Source organism: Podarcis erhardii, assembly GCF_964252035.2.
Source record: "Podarcis erhardii genome assembly, chromosome: 6".
NCBI classification, from domain to species: domain Eukaryota; kingdom Metazoa; phylum Chordata; class Lepidosauria; order Squamata; family Lacertidae; genus Podarcis; species Podarcis erhardii.
This window is the reverse complement of record NC_138510.1, coordinates 54,610,521-54,632,081: the sequence shown is the minus strand read 5'-3', so window position 1 is coordinate 54,632,081 and position 21,561 is coordinate 54,610,521. Positions and strand designations below refer to the sequence as shown.

Sequence of the window (21,561 nt, the reverse complement as noted above, 5' to 3'; positions counted from 1 at the left end):
GGGCGGGCGGGCGGGTGAGGGGGGGCCACGCAGAGGAAGCCGGTGGGGGAGAATCGTAACCACCAAGAAAGCTGAAAGAAAAGATCGTTATTCAAATGTGGGCAGTGCTGGCGAATATTTTATTCCTCCTCTTCCCTCCCACGTTTTTTTTCCCCTGTCTCTTTTTAAAGAGCATCTGAACGCGCGCCCCTGCGCGCGCGCGCGCGCGCACCCGTCTAAAAAAGCAATCCGGCATGCATTCCAAAGTCCCTCTCTCTGCATATCCCTGCAATAATTTTCCGCTTTCCTTCGATAAAATTGCCAAATAATAATGAATCATTTCATAAATAATGGGTTTAGGGGCTTATCAGGGCAGGCGGGCCACTGCGAGCGCCTTATCTCTCTTGGCCACATTGCTCCGGTGTTCCGCTCTCCATACTAAATAGGAAACTGGACGTGATGTGGGAATGAGATCCCGGCGCTGCGAAGCCACCCAACACTCTCTTTCTCTTTTCTCCTTTTTTTTTTTTTTTTTTTTGCTTTATCTTTTTTCTTTTTCTCTCTTTTTTTTTACGGTAGAGGGAGGCGGGGAGAAAGGAAAAGGGGGAGAGGGGGGAAAATTGCATCTATCCGCCATGAATAGGCCACAAAATGGCTCCAGTCATTTTCACCAATGAAAAGCAAATGGTGAGTAAAAGAGAGAGACGATCGAGACGCGCTCGATATTGTTTTCTCGCGGGTTATTTTGTGCGTGCGTGTGTGTTTTTTGGGTATCTTCGATCCGCAGCCGGCCTGCCAGTGGGCCTGGATTAGGAAGCCTTGCCTCAAACAGAGAAGAGGGATGGGAGGCGGCCAGAGAAGTAATAGAAATACATACATATATATATAAATCCCCGCGCCATTCCCAGACTCTGAGGTCGCTCTCGTGCGCACGTGTGCATCTACATATATATGCACACACACACACGCCCATATACACACTGAGGAAGGGAGGAAAGCAGGATGAAAGAAATATCAAATTATATGGATGTGTGTTTTCACTTTATTTCTTTGCCCGTTCGCTGCCTCGCCTTTCCACTGCAACCCCCCCGGATTTTCTCAGGTTAGCTAACGAAACGAGGCAGCTATCCGTCAGGACAGTTGCTCTTCGGCTGCTTTTGCTATCTGGGAGTTGCTGTTGTTATTTTTAAAATTCTCTATTTTTCTTTGTGCTGGAGCCCGTTCCCACCCAGCAAACGGCCTGCTGTGAGTCCAGAAGCAAATGCGGAATAAAGTGGAAGCGGGAGGCGGGCGGGCTCCGTGCGAATCCGGTCCCGCATTCTCTGCACGTCTGCTCCCCGGCACGCGTGTACAGAAGACTGCAGCTGGACTTTATCCCTGTTACTGTAGATAACCAGCACTAAGAAGCTCAGGCTTGGCCCGGTATTTTAAGGCGGGGGAAATGTCTACGGTGGTGGCTGAGGATCGGTAAAACAAAAGAAGCCAAGCCAGTCCGCAGGCGGCAAACCGAGTTAGCCGGCGGATTCAGGCGCTCAGATCCCAGGATCCAGACTCGTTTCCCGCTTCTCGTCGCCTCTCTTTTCCCCTGAGATACTTGGATTTGCAGGGATGGAAATGAAATGCGTTTTTTGCGCGGAGAGGTGCGAGGTATTAATAGGAGAGGGATGGGAAGCGTCCAGGAAAGACGGCCTGTCTGAGAAGGCGCAGAATCTCTCTTAAGCGGATACCGAAGTGCGTGGCAGCCTAACAGGCCGCGAAGAGAAGGCTTGGGCGGCCCTCTCTGTGTTGTCGTCCCATGTTTTTCGCGAGAAAGCTAAAGATTTGGGAACAGACAAGGTGGATTCTTTAAGAAAGCTCATTTGGAACAGTGCAATTATTATTTTATGATTATTATTTATTAACTTAAAACAGAACCTATTTGCAGATGGCCAATATTTCAGAGGGTGGGAATTTGGTTTCTCCCAATTCAGATGCTGTCAAGATGTACCGTGTTACAGTATTCAGCTAATGCACGCGTGCATAAAAACAGCGGAAGGCTGAAAATGCAATACATTTCGAACTGGAATTTGGCGCACCCTGCTCCCTTCTTCGTCTTTTAGGAATTCCGATTCTGAACATTTCCTGTAAAACGGGTTCCTTAAAATAAAATTTAAAAACCTCCCCCCCATACGAATTTTCACTTAAAACGGTATTTCTGAATAATATAGCCCCAAAAGCCAAGGCGAGGCGCTAGCCTGCTCAAATGTTTCCTTTCTTTTCCTTTTTTCGTTCGGTTTCCTGCAGCCAGCATGCTGGTGCATACAGTCCTCTAATTCCTCGTGGTACAAAGAATAAATAAAATAGACTATCATCTGCCTACTAATACAGGGAGCGTTGTGTGTCATACAGTAGGGCAGAAAAGTAATATATTTGCATCAAAATATGTACACCACAATTATGGCATCTGCGCGCTTAGGAACTGAAAGCAAAAGAATACATTGCATTTAGATGATAGATAGATAGATAGATAGATAGATAGATAGATAGATAGATAGATAGACGTTTGTGTGGGAATGTAGAAAGGGCGCCTAGGTCCAAATCGGGGGGCGGGGCCTTACCAAGCAGCTCCTCCTCCTTCCCTCTGCGTGTATTGGCTTACACGCAAAAAAAATCCAGATCGTGTAGAAGCTTGTACTGAGGCTTCCTCCCTGAAGAGGATTCCACTCGCGCTTCCACCCTTGATTTATTGACAGATAGATCAGGTAAACACACAAGCAGGCTGCGCGTTGTCCTGATGGTGAAACCCACATCTCGCTTGAAATGCGTGATAACTTTGTAGGAGAGGACGTCCACGGCCCCTCAAGGCTGTTAAGCTATGCTTCAGAACAGAATGACCTTTACAAGCCCATCGGCTCAGCAGCCTCTCTGCAACTGTGGCCAGACAGATGCCGCAGAATATCTCAGAAGTATGCGTATTTAGGCTAGATTACTGCAATGCATTATACTTTAGGCTGCCTTGAAGACAGTTCAGAAACCACACCGGTACGAAATTCCGCGGCCGCATTGCTGACGGGCGCAAGATGATCTGAGCGTATAAAGCTAATTCTGACACGACTGCGCTGGCTGACAAATAGTTTCCGAGCTCAATTCAAAGTGCTGGTTTCGACCTGTAAGGCTTTGTGCTACTCCGGACCCCAGTACCTCAGAGACCGCCTCTCCCCAGGTGAACCAACCCCAGCCCTGTGATCATCACGGGAGCTCTTTCTCCATGTGCCTCCTCTGAATTAGGTCTGCAGGGTGACAACACAAGAAGGGACTTTTCAGTGGTGGCTCCCAGTTTATAGAAAGCTCTCTCCGGGGAATTGCGCCTGATGCGATCACTGGCTGCTTTTAGGAGCCAATCACGAACGTGTCCCCGCCCCCTGACCTTTAGCCTGGAGACTCTTTAGCTATTGCGGCCCTTTTTAGTAGGTCAGTTGTGTTAGAATGCTTTTAATGTATATCGGTGTTGTTGTTGTTTTGAATCTTTATATTGGTTTTAGTTTTGCGATTACATTGTAAGTTGTTTTGAGTTTACAGTCTGTAAAAAAGACTAATAAGTCCAATAATAAATAAATAGTTAATGCAGCTGGATGATACTCTAGTTTACAACTCTCGTTTAATTCAATTTAAGCTTTAAATGGTGTCCTCTGCCATCCTTATTATGTCTTAATCATCTTTTTGTAACTCTTTTATTTTGTCTTTTAAAAGCAGCCCCTGCATGTAAATTTTAAATAATTAAATTTGGCACTGGTAACTTATTGTTAGAATAAAAGGCAAGAGGAGAGTACCCCTCTCTTGCCTTTTGTTCTGGCATCCGGTTACCAGGGGTAGACTGCCTCCGTAATGGAAGCTCCGCAGATAACCTTTAACAGACGTCAAAGGTTACACAACCTTTGCGCCTCCTGGCCATCTCTCGATTTTGTAGCAGTGCATATGCTGACGGTGAATTCAGTATGGTGTGTGCGTGTAATCCACTTCTCTCGAATGCTTCTCTCCCTATCCCCCAAACACACACATTTTCGCGTTTCATACATTTCTTTCTGGATACAGCGTGCGTACAACAAAACCCCAAACGCAGCTCACTCCTCCAGACCCTGCTAAGACGTGCGCCGGACTTTTCCGCCACTTATCTGCAGTTTGCTGGCCGCTCGCTTCTCCCGCAGTTCCGTTGTTGGACAGACTCAAGGCTACTGGAGATCCAGGGCTTGTGTCAGGAGCAGAGCGAATAACTACCGCAGGGATCGCGGCTTCCTTCTAAGTAAGAGGAAGAGCCCCACACCTCTCCCCCACAACAATACAATGGGAAGGAAGCGTCGAAGGAAAGAAAACGATCGTTTCCTTTGCGCCCAAGAGCCAATACAAAAGGCAGAGTACAAAATTGTATGAACCGGAAATCGAAACCAGGCTGCGAACCTTAACATTTCCTTCGAAACTAACCCCATCAAAATCAATTGTACTGTACTTATTTCAGACCGAGAATGCGTTTGGGATGTGAGCATTGATGTGAAATATTATGTTATGGCCCATTTGCACAGACACTCATTTTCCTCTGGCTTTCTAGATAAATACACCCCCTACCCCGTCCAGATCTAAATATCTCTCCTCGCACCCCACTTCCTCGGCCCCATATCCGGGACGGATCCCTCCTGATCCGAGATGCTTCTTCCTCTGCTTAAGCCGTGGTAGGAGGCAGCATCCTGGGCCAGCCCCTCCCTAAACGAAAGCCCCCTCGAGGTAGGAGGAGGAGAGGCGGCCTTGACAATGAGAGGGGCTTTGTGGAGGCAAGAGGCGAGGGGCTGCCGCTGCTTAACATCTGGCAGAGGCGAATTCTACCTCCTCCTTACAGTATCAGAAAGTCCAATTAAAAGGAGGAAGGAGGCGGCCGGATTGGGTGCGTGCTGCTGCCGAGGCAGTTGAAAGCAGGGAAGGGGTCGTGACTGGTCAAAGATAGAGTCGTGCTATTTTGATGGCGTTTTCCTCCTTCTCCACGACGCCCCCCTCCAGCCCCCTACTCTCTCCAAAGCTGCCATCCAAAGATCTCCCTCTTCCAACCCATCCCGGCAGAGGCCGAAGGAATGGAGAGGAAAGCCCCGGTCCCAAACGGAGATTTTGACAACAAGGAAATCCTGCTGGTTTCGAGGGCGTTTAGGACATTGTTGGTGGCGTGGTCCTTCACTGGTAGGGTTGGGCCGGGCTTGGGCAGGTCCGTCTGCCTACAAAGCCTTGAAATCGGCTTCAGATCCCTTGGTTTAAATGATGCTCTGCTGCCACAGCTTACGAACTGATTAATTCCGAGCAGCAAAGCGGCAATCGCATATATAAGCCACTTGTCGTATTCGTTGCTGGGTCAGCTTCAGGGTCTTTGTATTAATTCCCAATTTGGGTCGGCCCAGAGGTATCAGGGATCGCCAGATCCATTATATCCCTGCTGGACTACTGAGGTCTTCAGGGAAGTCCCTGTTGAGGGGGGGGGGCGCGTCCCCGGTGGCTGGGATGATGCTCAACTTGTAACCACAAAGAGTCCTCCTGCCTTCAACGTTGCGGGGCCTAATTTTGTGCAGCTCCCTCCCAGTTGAGGCCAGACAAGTCCTTCCACCCCTGAACTTACTGAAGATTGTCGTCGATTTTCCTGCATGCTTTCTAACTGAATTATGATTTTATAGTTTTAATTCGCTTTCGTCTTTTTATGATAGGTTAGGTCTCCTGCACACAGAGACAACCGCAATCAAGCGCTATACCAATCGTTGAGATAAATGATAAAATACTATCGAGTTCATGGGTCTTATGGGCTGCAGCATAAGTCTGGGGACAGTCAGGCAGGTCTGAATGCTAGATATTCTACACGTTCTCCATGCTATCCTGGAAGGGGTATAAATAATAAAAATATTTATTATTATTATTATTATTATTATTATTATTATTATTATTATTATTTAATTAAGACCCTGTGCACTAGTAGCTAAGGCGTTGGGAATCCTTCTTTACGTACTCGAGAAACTCAGTGTGGTGTTTTGACCTTCGAGGTCCAACAAGCGTAGGAGTTGGGTTAGGCCACCAGCCCTTAATGGTCTTGGGCTCCCCGCGTTCCGCTCCCCGCGGCAGCCGCTGGCCTTGCTTGCCTTCCGACGCGCCAGTGTTCGGAGGAGAGCCCCGCTGGGTGGGCAGAGACAACTCCTCGGCCGATCCCCGGGAGCTGTTGTGGTTTCAGTTCGCCAGCAACCAATTTAAGCCTCGGTTTTTCTATGCAGCCGAGCGAGGCGCTGACCGGATTTATGCTCGAGGCGTGAAATTAACAGCCCGCAGCTCAGCGGAGAAAGCCGGACGGGAATAATTCCGCTGCATTTAAGCGATTTAAACGAAACACCATAAAATATGGATTTCTCTAGGCCCCCTTCGCCAATCAGCCCCAATATAAATTGCGTTTCAAACGCCTCTATTTCTTCGTGCTTTGTTTTGTTCTTGCTTTAAACGGGAGCCCTGATCTACCCATTCACTAACTAACCAGGACCGCCGGTCTGAGGATGAAATCCTGAATATATTTCACTCGGTCCTCAGGAACCAATCTCCTTGGACTCAGAGGGACTCCGGGAAAATCACCCCTGCGATGTGTTGTGTGTGTGTGTGTAGAGGGGTGGACGAAGGTTCTAGGGATGTATATTCGGAAGATAGCACCCCTCATTCTCGTGGGACTTGCTTCCAATTAAGTGCATATCGGATTGCCATCTGAAAGGGCTACCTGGTCTTAAAAAACAATCCCCCCCCCAAAACCCCAGGTATTTAAGATGAAGCTTATGCCGTAATAAATTTTAGTCTTTGAGGTGCAACAGTACTCCTTTTGGGGGGCGGGGAGAGGTGTCAAGATATCAGCACGGCTGCTCCCTCTGCAAGTATTATGGAGATAGTTGGAAAAACCGAGTTTGGGCTCACAGACAGCTTCCTGTTGTTTGGCGTTTCTGGATCAAACCGGAAGCCATTCCCCACCCCCGCAGCAGTCTGTGCCACCAAATAGCCTTAGAGTTCATCGCGATCCCCAGAAATCTGATGGCTGCAAAGCGATCGAGGGGGAGGGTCTCCGTTCGTTATAATAAAACTGGGTTGGCGGCGGCCAGAAGAGTTGGAACTGAGACACGTTTGGTTCCGTTGATCACAATACTATCGCCGATAGCAACATTTACTTGGAGAAAGGCCTATTGACATAATCGGGAGAATTCGAGTTAAAATGTGTTGTGAAGCCCAAATATTCGAATTTAACTGGCTGTGTATGTGTGCGCGCGCGCCCCCCGGTTCGGAATAATTCATCTACTTCGTGGAGCGCTTGGAGGTTAACAAATCTGGCTCTGTTCTCAGAGCCTGGGCGCAGCCGACTTTTGGAAAGTGCCTTTATTTCGCGCTTTGTTGCAGCGAGGAAGGCAAGGCAAGTGTTGGCTAGACGGAACACTCAGGACGAGAGTCTTATTAGCCCCCCAAAGTATTATTAGTTGAAGGCATCTATATGGCTATGCAAAGTTAATTTAAAAGCTGATATCAACCCCGGAGTCGTCCGCGACTGGACTTAACTGTCAGGGGTGCTTTACTTTTTTATCCGCAAATACACCATAACAGAATACATCAGCACTGCGATTCACTCAAGAAACACCCGAGTTTTAATTTCATTTTAATTTTGGATCGGTAGAATAAATAAAAAAGATGGGAATCCAGTTACAGCGCTGTTTTTTAAGAGGTTATTACAGACAGGTGAATTCCTTCCTTCCTTCCTTCCTTCCTTCCTTCCTTCCTTCCTTCCTTCCTTCCTTCCTTCCTTCCTTCCTTTTCACTCTTCCATTGTGATATGATTTCTTATTACACCCCCGCCCTTATCCCTGGCATTAATGTGAAATGAAAAAGTTTCTCTTCCGCGCAGGCTGCTTCAGCGAATGGTGGCGATTTTCTTTTTATTTCAGCAGCAAAGATGCTTTGCTGGCTTCCCTTCGTCTCCTTCTCCTTCTCCCCACTGCACAACTCCTCCTCTTTTGGTTGACACTGTCACTCTGCCACCGTCCTCTGCTTCCACCAAATGGTAGATATCTGATCCTCCGGCCGATCTCCCCACCCACCTCATATCTGTTAGAATGACTTCCCCGAGGCCACCCTCACTCTCTTAGGAAACGCACCCGCGCAAGACCTTTGCGCGGTATGCGCGCCCGATTGCCACGAAGTCCGAAGGGTGCGTGTGTGGAATTAAAAAGCAAAAACGAGATACGGGCAGGGCAGGCAAAGAGTTTTCCGCAAGAGGATGGAGGGCAGGTTGAAGAGAAAATCCTTTCGCTTTTCTGGGGTGCAGGGAAGTCTCAGAGCCGGAGGTTGGGGAAGGGACCCCCTTTGCTCTGCCCTCTTCTCCCGTCTTAGATTCGCGTGGGTGTCCCCGCCCGAGCTTGCCCGGCCACCGGGCCATACAAGGGCCGCGCGCTCTACGCGGCGCGCCAGGCTAGCCGCGCAACTGTCCTCCGCGGCTGCTGAGCGGCCCTGCGCCGGTGCCCAACCCCTCTGGGCGCCCGCTGCGCTGCCAATGACAAGCGGGCGACGTCGCGGGCGGGGAAGGCGTCGCTTTCTTTCCCGATCCTTCCTCCTCCCAGTCTTCCAGCCCTTTTTGGGGGGTTGGAAGCTCGTCTCGTTCGCCCTTCTCCTTTCTTCACCCTGCGCGCAATTTTCCTCCCTCGTCTCCCTCCCCCTTCCTTCCTTCCTTCCTTCCTTCCTTCCTTCCTTCCTTCCTTCCTTCCTTCCTTCCTTCCTTCCTCTTCCTACACTTTCCCTTTCTCCTCCTTTCCCTCCCCCCCTCCCCGGCCCCCTCCCCGCGCGCCCCTCCCTCCCTCACGGCTCTCCTCTCCCTCTTTCTCCCCAGGATGCTGATGGAGAGGCCCCCCAGTGACCCGCCGCGGGATGCCGCGCACGGAGCCGGAGCCGCAGCGGAGGGCGTCGGCGAGCCGGACTTGGGCTTGGGCTCGGGCAGCCACAGCGTCGGCGGTGTTGGCGATCGGCGGCGCGGGGGGATGGCTCTCCCGGGGGAGCCGGCGCTGCTCAATGGGGTTGCCAAGGAGACAGGCCGGCCGCCCCCCTCCCCCGGCCCGGCGCCCCCCGCCGCGCCGGTGCCCGTGATCGAACTGGTGCGCGCCGGGCGCCCTATAAAAGCCGCGGACGAGCCGAGCGGCGCCAGGCAGAGCCAGCGCGAGCGAGACGGAGGCAGCAGCATCAACAGCAGCAGCACCAACAGCCGAGCGCAGCGCGCCGAGCCGGCCAGCGCCCTTGCCCTCGCCCTCGCCACCGCCACCGCCGCGGGCACAGGCACGGGCACGCCCCCCGCCGGCGCCAGCCTCAGCAGCAGCAGCAGCAACGCCAGCAGCGACGCCCGCATGGTGCAGCTCAGCCCCACGGCAGCCCCTGCGCTCCCGCTCCAGCCCCCTGCGCGAGCCATGCTCTACGGCCTCGGCCCCCCGCTCAGCACCGCCAGCAGGTCCGCCGCAGCGTCGGGGGAGGGAGAGGGGGGAGGAAGGGACTTTTCTGCCTGGGCCATCCGTTCTCGGCTTGGTTTGCTTAGGGTCGCCTTTGTCATATGCCACCATTGTCGAGGATGTCCTCCGGTTTCACAGAATCACAGAATTGTGGAATTGGAAGGGAGCACGAGGGCCCTGCAGTGGAGGAATATTTTGCCCAGCGTAGGCTTCGAACCCACGACCTTGAGTTTAAGAGTCTCGTGCTCTGGTTTGGGGGCTTTGCCATGTCCCTACGCTTCCTCTCTCTCTCCTTCTTTTTTCTTTTACAAACCAACATCTGTTTCTTTCCCCGCTCTTTTTTTTTTTTGTCCTCTCGCCTTCTTATGCCCTCTGAGTGCCAAACCTGAGCTGTGTCTGCCTTTCCCTTTTGTCCGCTTGCCATAGAGAGAATTGATTTTTTGCCTTACTTGCTACGAAATTAATAGCCGCCACCTTCGTCTATAGGAGCCAGAAGGAAACAGATTCTCTCTGGTGGATCGCCTGTTCTCTATTGACAATCAAATTCAGTGGCCCCTCTGTATACGTCATTTTCTAAACCACAATTATGCATCAATTTTAAAACAATAATGATGAAGGAACCCGTTGACTGCCAGGTCTTTTTTTTTAAAAATGCCATTTGTTAAGTGTACGGGCTAGAACTGTAAAAAAGGCTGTGCCGTGAAATGCCATTGAACTAACTAGCATTACTAACCAGCAGACGTTGATAGCCTTAAAGTAACAAAGGTAATGCTAGCGCTCTGGATTCCTCTCCCACCCTCCCTCGCCGAGAAATTGTCTATAGTGGAATAGATCAAAAACAGAGAGAAAACATTTCCTCCCAGGGATTATCCTGAGTGTTTAATCAATGAGTTGCCTCCATTAGTTAGGAAATTGTTGAGGTTCCTTTTCACTGCCTACAGAAATGCAATGCAGTTTAATCGCAATTCATATGTATATTAAAAAGCTCTGTCATGCCAGGGCCAAGCCTTCTTTGAGGTTAGTAGATGCTTCCACAATGATTTCCCCCCCTTGTTACACAAATCCTTTAACCCTGGTAAGCATCCCTTGGGCTTAAAAAAAGGTGCTGCAAAGTATACCTTAATTCTTCCATTAGAAGCACTCTGAAAGTGCTTCAGGCCCATGTGTAATACATCTGAATCCTAAGAGCATCTTATTTAGAAGGTGAATGGGTTTCAGGGGAACTTACATCCAAATAAATGTGCTTAGAATTGCAGCTCAAGGTTTCTCGGTGTGTGTGATGAGCATCTGTAATATGTGCATATATGTGCGATGTTATGAATGCTCATCACACAATGCCCCCCTTCCCACACTCACACTCTCTCTGCATATGCTCAGCTGAATGGAAGTACATTCAAAGACTGCCCAGTGTCTTCAGCAGAGATCTGCCTTGCAGTACTGTACTCTCTCTCCTCATTTTCTCCTGTGTTCTGCCTCTTGCTTTGCAGTGGTTTCTTTGGAGAGCCAGATAACTTCTCAATGTACAGCAACAACCGAGTGAAAAGAAGACCGTCCCCCTATGAAGTGGAGCTCTCTGATGGTGAGGAAGCTTTTTAAATTTGAGAGTCTCAAGAACTGTGATCTGCTAGTTAATTTCCTGTTATTTTTGTGCTGGCGGGGGGACGGGGGATGGACAGATTATGATCTACAGGTGGAACTTGCAACAAAACGTTGCAGTAGCAGTCCTTCTGCTCAGCGTTCCAGCCAGCCACACCTCCTGTCATGCTTCCTTTACTCCACAGCATTCCATAGCCATTCAGCATGCTGAGTTCTGCTTGGGCTGTTGTCCTGCTTTCAGGTTTTCCTCCCCCCTCCAAATGATTTTTGTACCTAGCAAACATTGAGGTTCCCCCAAGCCTTCTATCACTTTCCTCTTGTGTGGATGGTGTGTCATTTTGGCGACTTAAGGATCTGCATTTGGTGAATATACGATGCCTAAGTACATAAATCAGAGGTAATTAACATAGTTGTCGGACTCCAACTCCCATCAGCCCCAGCCAGCATGACTAATGGCCGGAGATGATGGGAGCTATAGTCCTACAGCACCTGGAAGGCACCGTGTTGGCTTCATAGTGGTGATGATGATGGTGACAATAGCAATAATGGGAAAATGTTGGGATGAAACCAATTGGGTGGTATTCATTAAAGTTTTACTCAGAGCAGATCCATTGAAATGAATAGGCATGACTAAGTTAGGTCCATTAAGTTCTGTGGTTCTTCTACTCTGAGTAAAGCTTAGTTGATGACCACCCTAGGAGGGAGAAGACAATATTTGCCTACTATATTGCCCAGGTCCTGTCGGTATTCATGTATTTAGGCAATATGCACTAAGCAAAACCAGTTTTTGGAAATCAAAGGAGCGTGGCCATCAGCGTTGGATGGGGTTTGAGGGGGTGAGGCCTTTGGACCTTCAGCTGGGTCATGTGTCCAGATGTTCTGGAGCTTTCAGGGCTGGACTTGGGTGCAGAAGCCCAGGGCCTCAATCAGCAGAACAAGAAGGAGGGTCCTCTAAAGCAGCAGGACTGGCTGACCACATTTTGAAGCAATACACAATATTGTAGCTGTGAAAAATGCAAATTCCATGGGATTGAAAATAAAGCTGCCAATATCGTGATGCTGTTATAGGAACCTATTGTGTCCAGTTCTGGCCACCTTACCTCAAAATTGGATATTATGCAGCTGGAAAAAGAATAACTAAAGGACAGCCAAAATGATCACAGGACAGGAGGAAAGGTTACAACACTTGAGCCTTTCTTTGTTTTAAAAAACAAAAAGAGATGAGTAAGACAGGTGGCAGGATAGAGGTGTGTAAGGTGTGGAGAAAGTGGAGAGAGAGAAGTCACGCTCCCTCTCTCTTCATCCCCTGAAACTGAATGTTGGAAGGTTCAGGGCAGACAAAACAATGTACTTGATAGAGCCTCATTGAACTATGGCATTTGCTTCCACAAGAGGCATCGATGGGCACCAACACGGATGGCTTCACAACAGGATTAGACAAATTCATGGAGGAGAGGGCTTATCAGTGGCTACTACTGATGCCTATGCTCTACCTCCACTATCAGAGAAGGCATATGCCTCTGAGCACCAGTTGCTGGAAACTATGAATGTATATATACTGGCCTTGAAGTTCATGGAATAATTTAAAAGCTGCCTATGAGCAAAAGGTTGATTTTAGGCTTCTTTACACCTGAACCATGTGAAGCATCAGTGTGTACTTGACTGGTGAGATGTTCCTTCTTGGCTTATATATACTGAGGACATGAACTTAAGCCCCAGAAGTACTACTAGCCTGTCTGGACTATGTATAAACTGGGCATGTGTTCTTGTAACCACCAAGCTGAACACAGCCCAATCAGTCATGTCCAGATTCTCAACAGCCCTTTCGTAGCCTTAAGTAGGCAGCAATATGACAAAGAGGGTTTGCCTTAGTGGGGCACAACTTGTGCAGGTCGAGAATCAAAGAAGCCAAAGTGAGGATGCAGAACAGGTTTTATTGATGTGGGATAATGACATGAAGTAGAAACTTTGTTAAAAAACCCTGGAACTAATTCCATGAATGGGACACATGCTGTCACCCACACCTCATTTGCTCAAGAACTGCTATGGAGAAATTGGGTTATTGTGACCATGGCAGCCTGATAATCCCAGGGTAATTAACTGGCAAAATGCCATTTGGAGGTCAGAACTCCTTCCCAGTGAGAGGTCGCCACTTACAGAACATGGTGAGGATTTGTAATGTATTTCAAAGCAATAGAAATATCCAGTGGTCATGATCTTGCTGCTTTTTCAATCATTTATGTTTAAATTAGGGATCAAACAAAACAAAAAAAAATCACCTGAAAAGATTGAAATATATCGCCCACCCTTTTAATATTATATTTTAAATATCAGGTTTGACATTTCCTCCATCCATATTGGCAAGGTGGTTGCTTGCTAGCTATGCTGCTTTACATATGCTTAGTAATCCTCAATATTCACATTAACAGTCGTGCTGGCTCTATTAATGAGCCCATTTTTATATTTCATCAAACATTTGACTTTGTCTGTTGCTAACTCAGTTGTTCACCTATTGATATTTCCACAATTTATAAAAGGACTGACTGGATATAATTTGGATGCCTCATTGAAAAGACACAGGGACAAGCTATTTGAAATGACAGTGCAGCTGGACTAATCTTAAATTGAGGATTTCCTCAATTTAAGATTAGTCTTGCATCACCATCTTCAGTAGCTTTGCGAGGATCCTCTGTCTTTTAAATGAGAGTTATCCTGTGGCAGTGAGGGACTTCGCTTCTGCCAGTGTGTTCATTTTAGACCAAACCAACAATTTACATGGAACTGCTGCCACACTGGTTCTAGAGCAGTCCTCATTGAGGCAAACATGTAAAGTGGGGACATGCAGAGGCATAGCCCATCTAACTTAGTATTGACAAGTACACAGATTGGCAGCATCTCTCCAGGGTTTCAGATAGGGGTCTCCTCCAGCTCTTCCTAGGGATTGAACCTGAGACCTTCTGCATGCAAAGCAGATGCTTTGCCACTAAGCCACAACCCTGGGTTGGGAGGCTGCTGGAAAAGCAGTACAATGAATCAACACGCCAGGGCTATTCAATTATTTTTACAGGCGTTTTCAAAAACTGGGATTAATTTTGTGATGGATTAACTCTGTGGGGTATTTCTGTGGTTCTGTCACCTGAACAAGCTAAGAAAAGAAAGCAGAAAATGATCAACCCCAATGAGCCCTAAGCCTACAGAAGCCCAAGCCAACAATGATCCTAATATATTTGATTCAATCCATTCTAAATGCAGTTTTGCATTATGTCAAGGGTGGCCTGTGGGCTGCTTTGACCTCTGGGGACCTCTCCAAGGGCCTCGTGCCAGTGACCTAAAAAGTGTGTGGGGTGATCAAGAGGTTGCCCTACATTCACACCCACTGTCTCCAGGACACATACACACACACCGCTGAGGTTGGGTGGGATTTGAAACCATGACCCTAGTTAGCAATCTCAGGACAATTTTCCACAACTGAACACAATTTTCCCTGTACCCTCCTTCTTTTCACCCCTCTACAGCAGAAACCTATGGCGGGTACTCCTCCATGCGACAGCAGAGTCCTAATGCTGGTGAGGACATCATCATTATTTTTTGTTCCATTGCTGCCACCAAATTCTCAGGGGCCATAGGGAAGAACTTGGGGGAGGGGAGCTGGGCTTTTGGTGAACTACCCCTGCTTTTCATCCTCAAAGGCAAGACTTGGGAAGTATTTTTAGTCTAAAAGATGTGCACCAATCAACTGGCAAAATGCCAACTTGTTCAGGGAAACTAAGGTAGAACTTTGTGATCTCTGTGATGCGGTAGATTGGATGTGGTACACTGATGGGACCAGGACTAAAAAGTTGGATTTGTATCTGTGGGATGAGAGTTCATATTCCATCTTATTTATGAACTGAGATTACTTCAGATGTGCCTGCAACACATGACTTTCTCCAAGGCCAGGTAAGATGGTTGGGGTTCCTGGAGCAGTTCCCCAAACCCTCTTTCATCCCAAAATAAATGCATGAAATCAAGTCCACAGGATAAGGCTTCTGGTATATTAAAGAAGGTGGGGAATCTTTTTGGCTCAGGGGCCAGATCACTATCTATCTGCAACCCAATGGATCAACTTTGACAGTTGGGTGTGGCTTGTTGGGAATAGCTTTGCAGGCCAAACTGGGACCCTTGCTGGCCCTAGTTAAGTCTGTGGGCCAGAGATTCTCTACTGCTGCTGCAGTAGGTTGATCTGAAGTATAAGGTCTGGGGGATAGAGAGTTGCCTTCTCACAACTTTTTCACAGCTACCAAGTTTGTGATCCAATGAAAAAAGCTCAATGCCACCAATGCCCCCGTAACTTAAGAAAAATGTCTCCACAGTCAAAGAGTTTTTAGGGCTTAGTGCTTAGTTCAGCCATCAAAACTCAGGATATAAAATTTAGATTGGCAGATCAATTTGGATAATACTAGATTTTTATTTCTATTCTTTTTAAAAAAAGAAGTTTTGCTCATGGGTTGTGAAAAATATCCTCTCAGGTTGAGCGCTTCAGTGGAAGTAGATGTAATATTTGTTTTCTCAGTCATGACATGTTCTTAAGATAAGCCCTCAATATTTTTAAGCCATGCATAAATGGATCTGGAACAGGGCCAGTTTCCAGTTTTACTGCCACTCTTCTTGTCATGAAAACTGTTAGGCAGGTGGAGCTCCTTCTGTTGAACCTCCTGCAAGGAGGGATTTATAATCTGTATATGCACAAGGGCACAAGGATCTCAAATACAGGGTCGCCATATTCCCAAAAGTTAAAATCCGGAAAAGTTGTTGACCTTTGGGGAGCATCTTCCAAAAAAAATAAGTGTTTTTTAAAGCATTTTTTTTAAAAAAAATATTGCTCTAGTTGCCATACATCTGGATTCCCCCTGACATTTGGCCGATTCTGTGAAAATCCACCCAGACGCCATTTTGGCAGTCCAATTCCTGGACATATGGCAGCCCTACTCAAATAGGCACCTCCTGGAATACCAGTCCTAAATAAATCCTTGACACATGTCTGCTTTTCTCAGCAATTGCCCATCTCTACTCTGAATAAAGAGACAAACTATGTAATTTTGTATGCAGAGATGGATGCACTGGGCTATTTCTTCCTTGCAACATATACATCAGGAAGCCAGTCCTTGCAGACTCACCCAGGCATATGTACAGGGTGGTGCTGCTGGGGGAGAAGACAGCCACTCCAGGTTTCAAAATAATTGTATATTAAGTGTGGATTGTCAGGAGGGAATTGGCTCTTAGTGTGACTAAAAGCAGAGTGTCTGTGAGCATGTGAAGAATTGTTTTTCTTAAGCATTAATTCATCTCAGTCCAGGCTTGGTGTCAGCACCAGGCCACTGCCGAGGCCCTCAGTCCAGGCTTGGTGTCAGCACCAGGCCACTGCCGAGGTCACTGACAGTGACGTCTGCCCTGAATTTGGCATTTTAAAATTTCCCACAATGCTGCCAATATAGCCTGACAACCACCATTTTGTGATTCCTTTAGTGGCCCATGACAATGTTCTGTCAGGGGCACTGTGTGAAATTTAAAATGGAGCCTTCTAGCGGGATGTCATTGCCACCACGTAAGTCTGCAGTGCCCACGAATGTAGAAGACCCGCCAGAGGGCAATTTGCTCCTTGAGTCCTAGAGTTGACCCTGTCTCTGTCAATTCCATTCACCTGGCTTCTGGATCAGAGGACAGGGGATCCATCAATAAGTTTTTTTTGCCTTAGTGCTTATCCCTTTGCAATCTGAGAACCAAAGCCAGCTTTGAGCAACAGCTTCCTCCGCTTAATACCTATCGATTCAGATTTCCCTATTGCAACAGTTGACCTCATTACATCTCCAGCCCTCTGACTTGAAGAGACCCTTGATACCTGACTGCCCACTCAGTCCAGTTACCCTTCACCACTGCCACCAGTGCTGCTGATTTAAAAAATGCCAAATTCATGCTGAAGTAAATAATAATAATAATAATAATAATAATGATGATGATGATAATGATAATGATAATAATAATAATAATAATAATAATAATAATAATAATAATTTATTATTTGTACCCCTCCCATCTGGCTGGGTTTCCCCAGCCACTGGGCGGCTTCCACAGAGACCAAAAATACACTAAAATGTCACACATTAAAAACTTCCCTGAACAGGGCTGCCTTAAGATGTCTTCTGAATGTCAGGTAGTTGTTTATCTCTTTGACATCTGAAGGGAGGGCGTTCCACAATGCCTAGTAAGTCAAGTATGTGCAATCTCCTTCATCTGCACAGTGCATAATTCATGCAGAATATAAGGGTAAACATTGCTTATGGAAAAGACAGGGGAATGACACTTGCTACTGCCTTCTGCTGTAACATGTGGTGATTCTTGCTCTTATGCACAGGGTTTTCCTGGTCACCTGGGTTGGCATCGGGAAGGAAATTCCCCCCGCGGCACATTGGCAGACACCGGGGCTTTTTCGCCTTCCTCTGGAGCATTGAGCAGGATCATCTGTTAGGATCAGGTGGGCGTATCCCACACGATCAATTTCCTGCTTCGATTGTTGGGTGGACTAACTTGTGGAGAACTGCTGGGTCCTAGGCCCCTTTCCCTTGGGAGGTGACTGCCAACGGGCATTGAATTCTGCTAAAATTGAGTATGTGCAAATTGCTGGAAATGGGTTGTGAATTACAGTTATTGGGCTGTATCCATGGCGGTTTTGCACTAGTGGAAATCATTTCTGTTTGCCCAAGATGATTTTTACTGATCTCCAGGAGAAGCTAGTCTGTTTGGAGGAATGGAGCAATGCCCCATCAGCCCAAGTCGAAGTTCCCACCTGCCTGCCATCTTTTGTATAGTGAGTCCAGAGAGGGGCAGTGCTGGTTGTCAGCTTCCTCCTCATTACTCTCAGGTGGAATCTACACACATATTTTTTTTAAAAAAACATGCTGCGAAAATGCTTTTAAAAAACGTTTTGAAAAATACATTGAATTTGGCATAGCTCACTTTTGCCCTCTAGTGTCACATTTGTATATTGCACTTCACAACACATTTAAAATGTTTTATTTGCATCTGTATCACTGAGTCCTCAGTGTCATCATTATGGAACTCAGTAATGAGGAGGATGGGGCAAAACTAGAATTAGTTGGCTCTGCCTAGGCATGGTTCCACCTACTGTGCGCCACTCTGACTTCTGCCATACCAGTCTCAATGGGCACCTCAAGGAATCTCTCCTACCCACTGCAACCCAGGTGTCCCCTGAAGAGTTGTTTCTGATGGAATATGAACCAGAGGGTTGCAGTAGATGGAGGTCTTTTGTGTACGTGTGACAAAAATTAGGGGCCCTGCTTTGCACAAGCAGAAGCTTTTTTTCACTGGAACAAAGCCAACTTGGGATGCATTCTGTACCAAGCAGTTGAAGTTCTCTCTCTCTCTTGGCCCCCTCCTCAACACTGGGCCTCAGTTATAAGAGTATTTGGTGGATCTTAAGAACCCCAATACACATAGCATGTGTCATATCATGAACACCAGACTATCCAACTGGGTGTTATGAGTTTTTGTAAGATGAAACAATTCACAGTCTGCATAATATTTGTCTGTTTGTTTGTTTGATTTATATCCCATCCTTCCCTCAAGGAACTCAAGGTGGCATATATGCTTTCCCGCCTCCCCATCATATCCTCACAACTACCCTGTGAGGTAGCATAGGCTAAGAGACAGTAACTGACCCAATATTGAAAAGTGTCAATTTAGCACCCACCACCACCAATATGCTATAGATGATAGATAGATAGATAGATGATAGATAGATGATAGATAGATAGATAGATAGATAGATAGATAGATAGATAGATGATAGATAGATAGATAGATAGATGATAGATGATAGATAGATAGATAGATAGATAGATAGATAGATAGATAGATAGATAGATAGATAGAGATAGTGTCTCCCTGAAGTGCTGGATGCATATTCCTTTCTGTTAAGGATTCTCTGATTATTAGCTAGCCAAGGTGCACTGTGGGATGAGACCTCAGGTTATGTTGCTGCAGAAGAGATTGGGTTGAAATACGAACTGATTATAGTTTGTGTCACACTTTATGAGAAGAAAGAATTGGGCACCTGTTTAATTTCTGTCTCCCGTTCCAGTGATGAAAAGTGTACCTGGCTGGCTCTGCTAAGATATCTACAGATTGTACTGTAGGAATGAAGGAGAAATCCAGTTTTTATGCAACCGTATCTAATTCACACTTCTGAAAAAATACACAAACTGAAACATGGCTGTCCTTCAAAATTTGCATACAGAGAAGTGTATTTTAGGGGAAATGTACAGTAAAATGCTGAGTAATTTCTGTGAGATTTTTTAATTCAAAAAATTGCAAACTAATGCAGAAATATGGTGAACTGAATTTAAGATGGGAAAAATGAGAGATTCATCCATCCCTACTTGAAAGCCACACTTTAATAAGTTGTTTTGATGTGTTCATGTTACTGTTTCCCCATGAATTCTGTCACTGCTAAACTTGCATTTCTTTTTATTTTTAGGTCCTCACACAAAGGTGGTCCGTCGAATATTCACAAATAGCCGGGAGAGGTGGAGGCAGCAGAATGTCAATGGAGCTTTTGCTGAGCTCCGCAAGCTCATCCCAACTCACCCACCTGACAAAAAGCTGAGCAAGAACGAAATCTTACGCCTGGCTATGAAATACATCAATTTCTTGGCCAAGCTGCTCAATGACCAGGAAGAAGAAGGAAACCAAAGGGGTAAAGTGAGCAAAGAGAGTGGCCTCGTGCAAGAGGACCTTCTTCAGGACATGTTGTCTCCAAACTCAAGCTGTGGAAGCTCATTAGATGGAGCAGGAAGCCCAGACAGTTTCACAGAAGAACACGAACCATTAGACCCCAAGCAGCACACGAGAGCTCTCCACCATTCTATTCTTCCCATTGAAAACAGTGCGCAGCGATGATGAACCTGCAAAGAGGCACAGGCAGGCCCTTGAATACATGGTATCTGGAATTTATGCATGTCCTTCACCCCACCTCCTCTCGAAAAGAAAATGGGTACTTCCCAAGTTTTCCTGTTGGCTTGAACAAGAGAGCTGCATAACAAAACACAGATGGATCAAGTGCATCTTCACTGACAGAGCATTGATGGCCTGGGAGGATTGTCTTGTTAACTCTGTGTTTTTGAAAGAGTTTAACCCTCAAAGGTGGAAATATGCAGCCATCTCATCTTGTATTCATAACAAGGTTTAAAAGGGATTGGCCTGACACTCTGTCCTTCTGCAGCGTTATCACTGCTTCAGTATTGTGTTGCCCCTCGTCCCCTGTCATCTGTTCCAAGCATCTTCCATAACATTGTGTGTCCGTGGGGCCATGAAAGCCCTTAAAAACCATCCCTGCAGTGTGGTTTTTCTCCAGCTCACTTTGAGAAAATGTATGCAACTTGTCTGCCTTCACTCAAGAGCTTTGCCTTTCTTATGAAAGAAAGGAAATAATCCTTTGCGAAGGAACAGCTGACTTTGTGTTGTGGGTTTCTCTGATTTTTTTAACAAATTAAATCTAGCTCAGTTTTGGGTTGTTTGAGGTCTTGTATTTATGATGGTGGAATTTTTTTTGTTTAATTCCAACCTGCAGTATCTGTTGAACTAAAAAGGTACATCAGTGAGGGTTTGTTTCCTAACTTCTGACATTTCATCACAATGATGATTTCTTCTAACCTGGGTGAGCAGCAGCATTTCCTTGGAGTTCTTATCTTGGGGTTTCCTGGTTTTATTTTTCCTGAAACAAGCGTGATGAGAAATTGTGTGTGTATGTAAATATATATTTATATACAAAACTGATATAAACAATGTTTCAGTAATGCACTTTGACTTGTTTGGATTTACTTACGTAAAAGTCAGGGGTCACATGAGCCACTAGGAGCTTCTCCTGCACAAGATCTGTGTAAATGAATGAGAGTTGCACAAAAGCATATCCACAAACCATGTTTGTGGTTGATGCTGTTGGTCATCAGAGTCAGGTTCTTGCTGGGAATGGCAAATGGCCAACTGTGCTGTGTGCCAGACATGCTAAGGGTGCCTCCAGATGGAGTATTCACCCTGACTTGCTTGTGGAGAGGCTAGACAGCGTATCAGTGCATTCCCCCTATCACAGGTGGGTAGCTGTGTTGGTCTGCCATAGTTGAAACAAAATAAAAAAATTCCTTCCAGTAGCACCTTAGAGACCAACTAAGTTTGTTATTGGTATGAGCTTTCACGTGCACGCACACTTTTTCAGATACCTATGCATGCATGCAAAAGCTCATACCAATAACAAACTTAGTTGGTCTCTAAGGTGCTACTGGAAGGATTTTTTTTATTTTGTTCCCCCTCTCACTTATTGCAAAAAGTCCAATATTTGGGGGTTTGTTGCACAAGACCTCCCAAGCAACTATAGTTGTGCAGGCTGCATTTATCAGTATGTGATTGAATCAAACCCCAATCTGGAAGT

General features: G+C 46.6%; 1 protein-coding gene across 3 annotated transcripts; it reads left to right on the top strand.

Annotated features, from left to right (window-relative positions):
- Positions 1–565: 565 nt before the first annotated feature.
- On the top strand, positions 566–20,936 carry TAL1 (TAL bHLH transcription factor 1, erythroid differentiation factor). Of its 3 annotated transcripts, none has more exons than XM_081868293.1 (5): positions 566–666; positions 8,879–9,487; positions 10,973–11,064; positions 14,600–14,647; positions 19,615–20,936. In XM_081868293.1, the coding sequence occupies exons 1-5, from the start codon at positions 653–655 to the stop codon at positions 20,034–20,036; spliced, it is 1,185 nt and encodes a 394-aa protein (XP_081724419.1). In that variant the 5' UTR covers positions 566–652; the 3' UTR covers positions 20,037–20,936. The 3 variants fall into 3 exon arrangements, with proteins under 3 accessions (XP_081724419.1, XP_081724418.1, XP_081724420.1); XM_081868292.1 differs by having other exon boundaries at positions 14,597–14,647; XM_081868294.1 differs by lacking the exon at positions 14,600–14,647.
- Positions 20,937–21,561: the final 625 nt, after the last annotated feature.

Bases quoted from the DNA above. Each gene is read 5' to 3' on its own strand.
- TAL1 (XM_081868292.1), top strand. The intron at 9,488-10,972 runs GTCCGCCGCAGC...CTTGCTTTGCAG, and splicing joins CCGCTCAGCACCGCCAGCAG to TGGTTTCTTTGGAGAGCCAG. The intron at 14,648-19,614 runs GTGAGGACATCA...TTTTATTTTTAG, and splicing joins ACAGCAGAGTCCTAATGCTG to GTCCTCACACAAAGGTGGTC.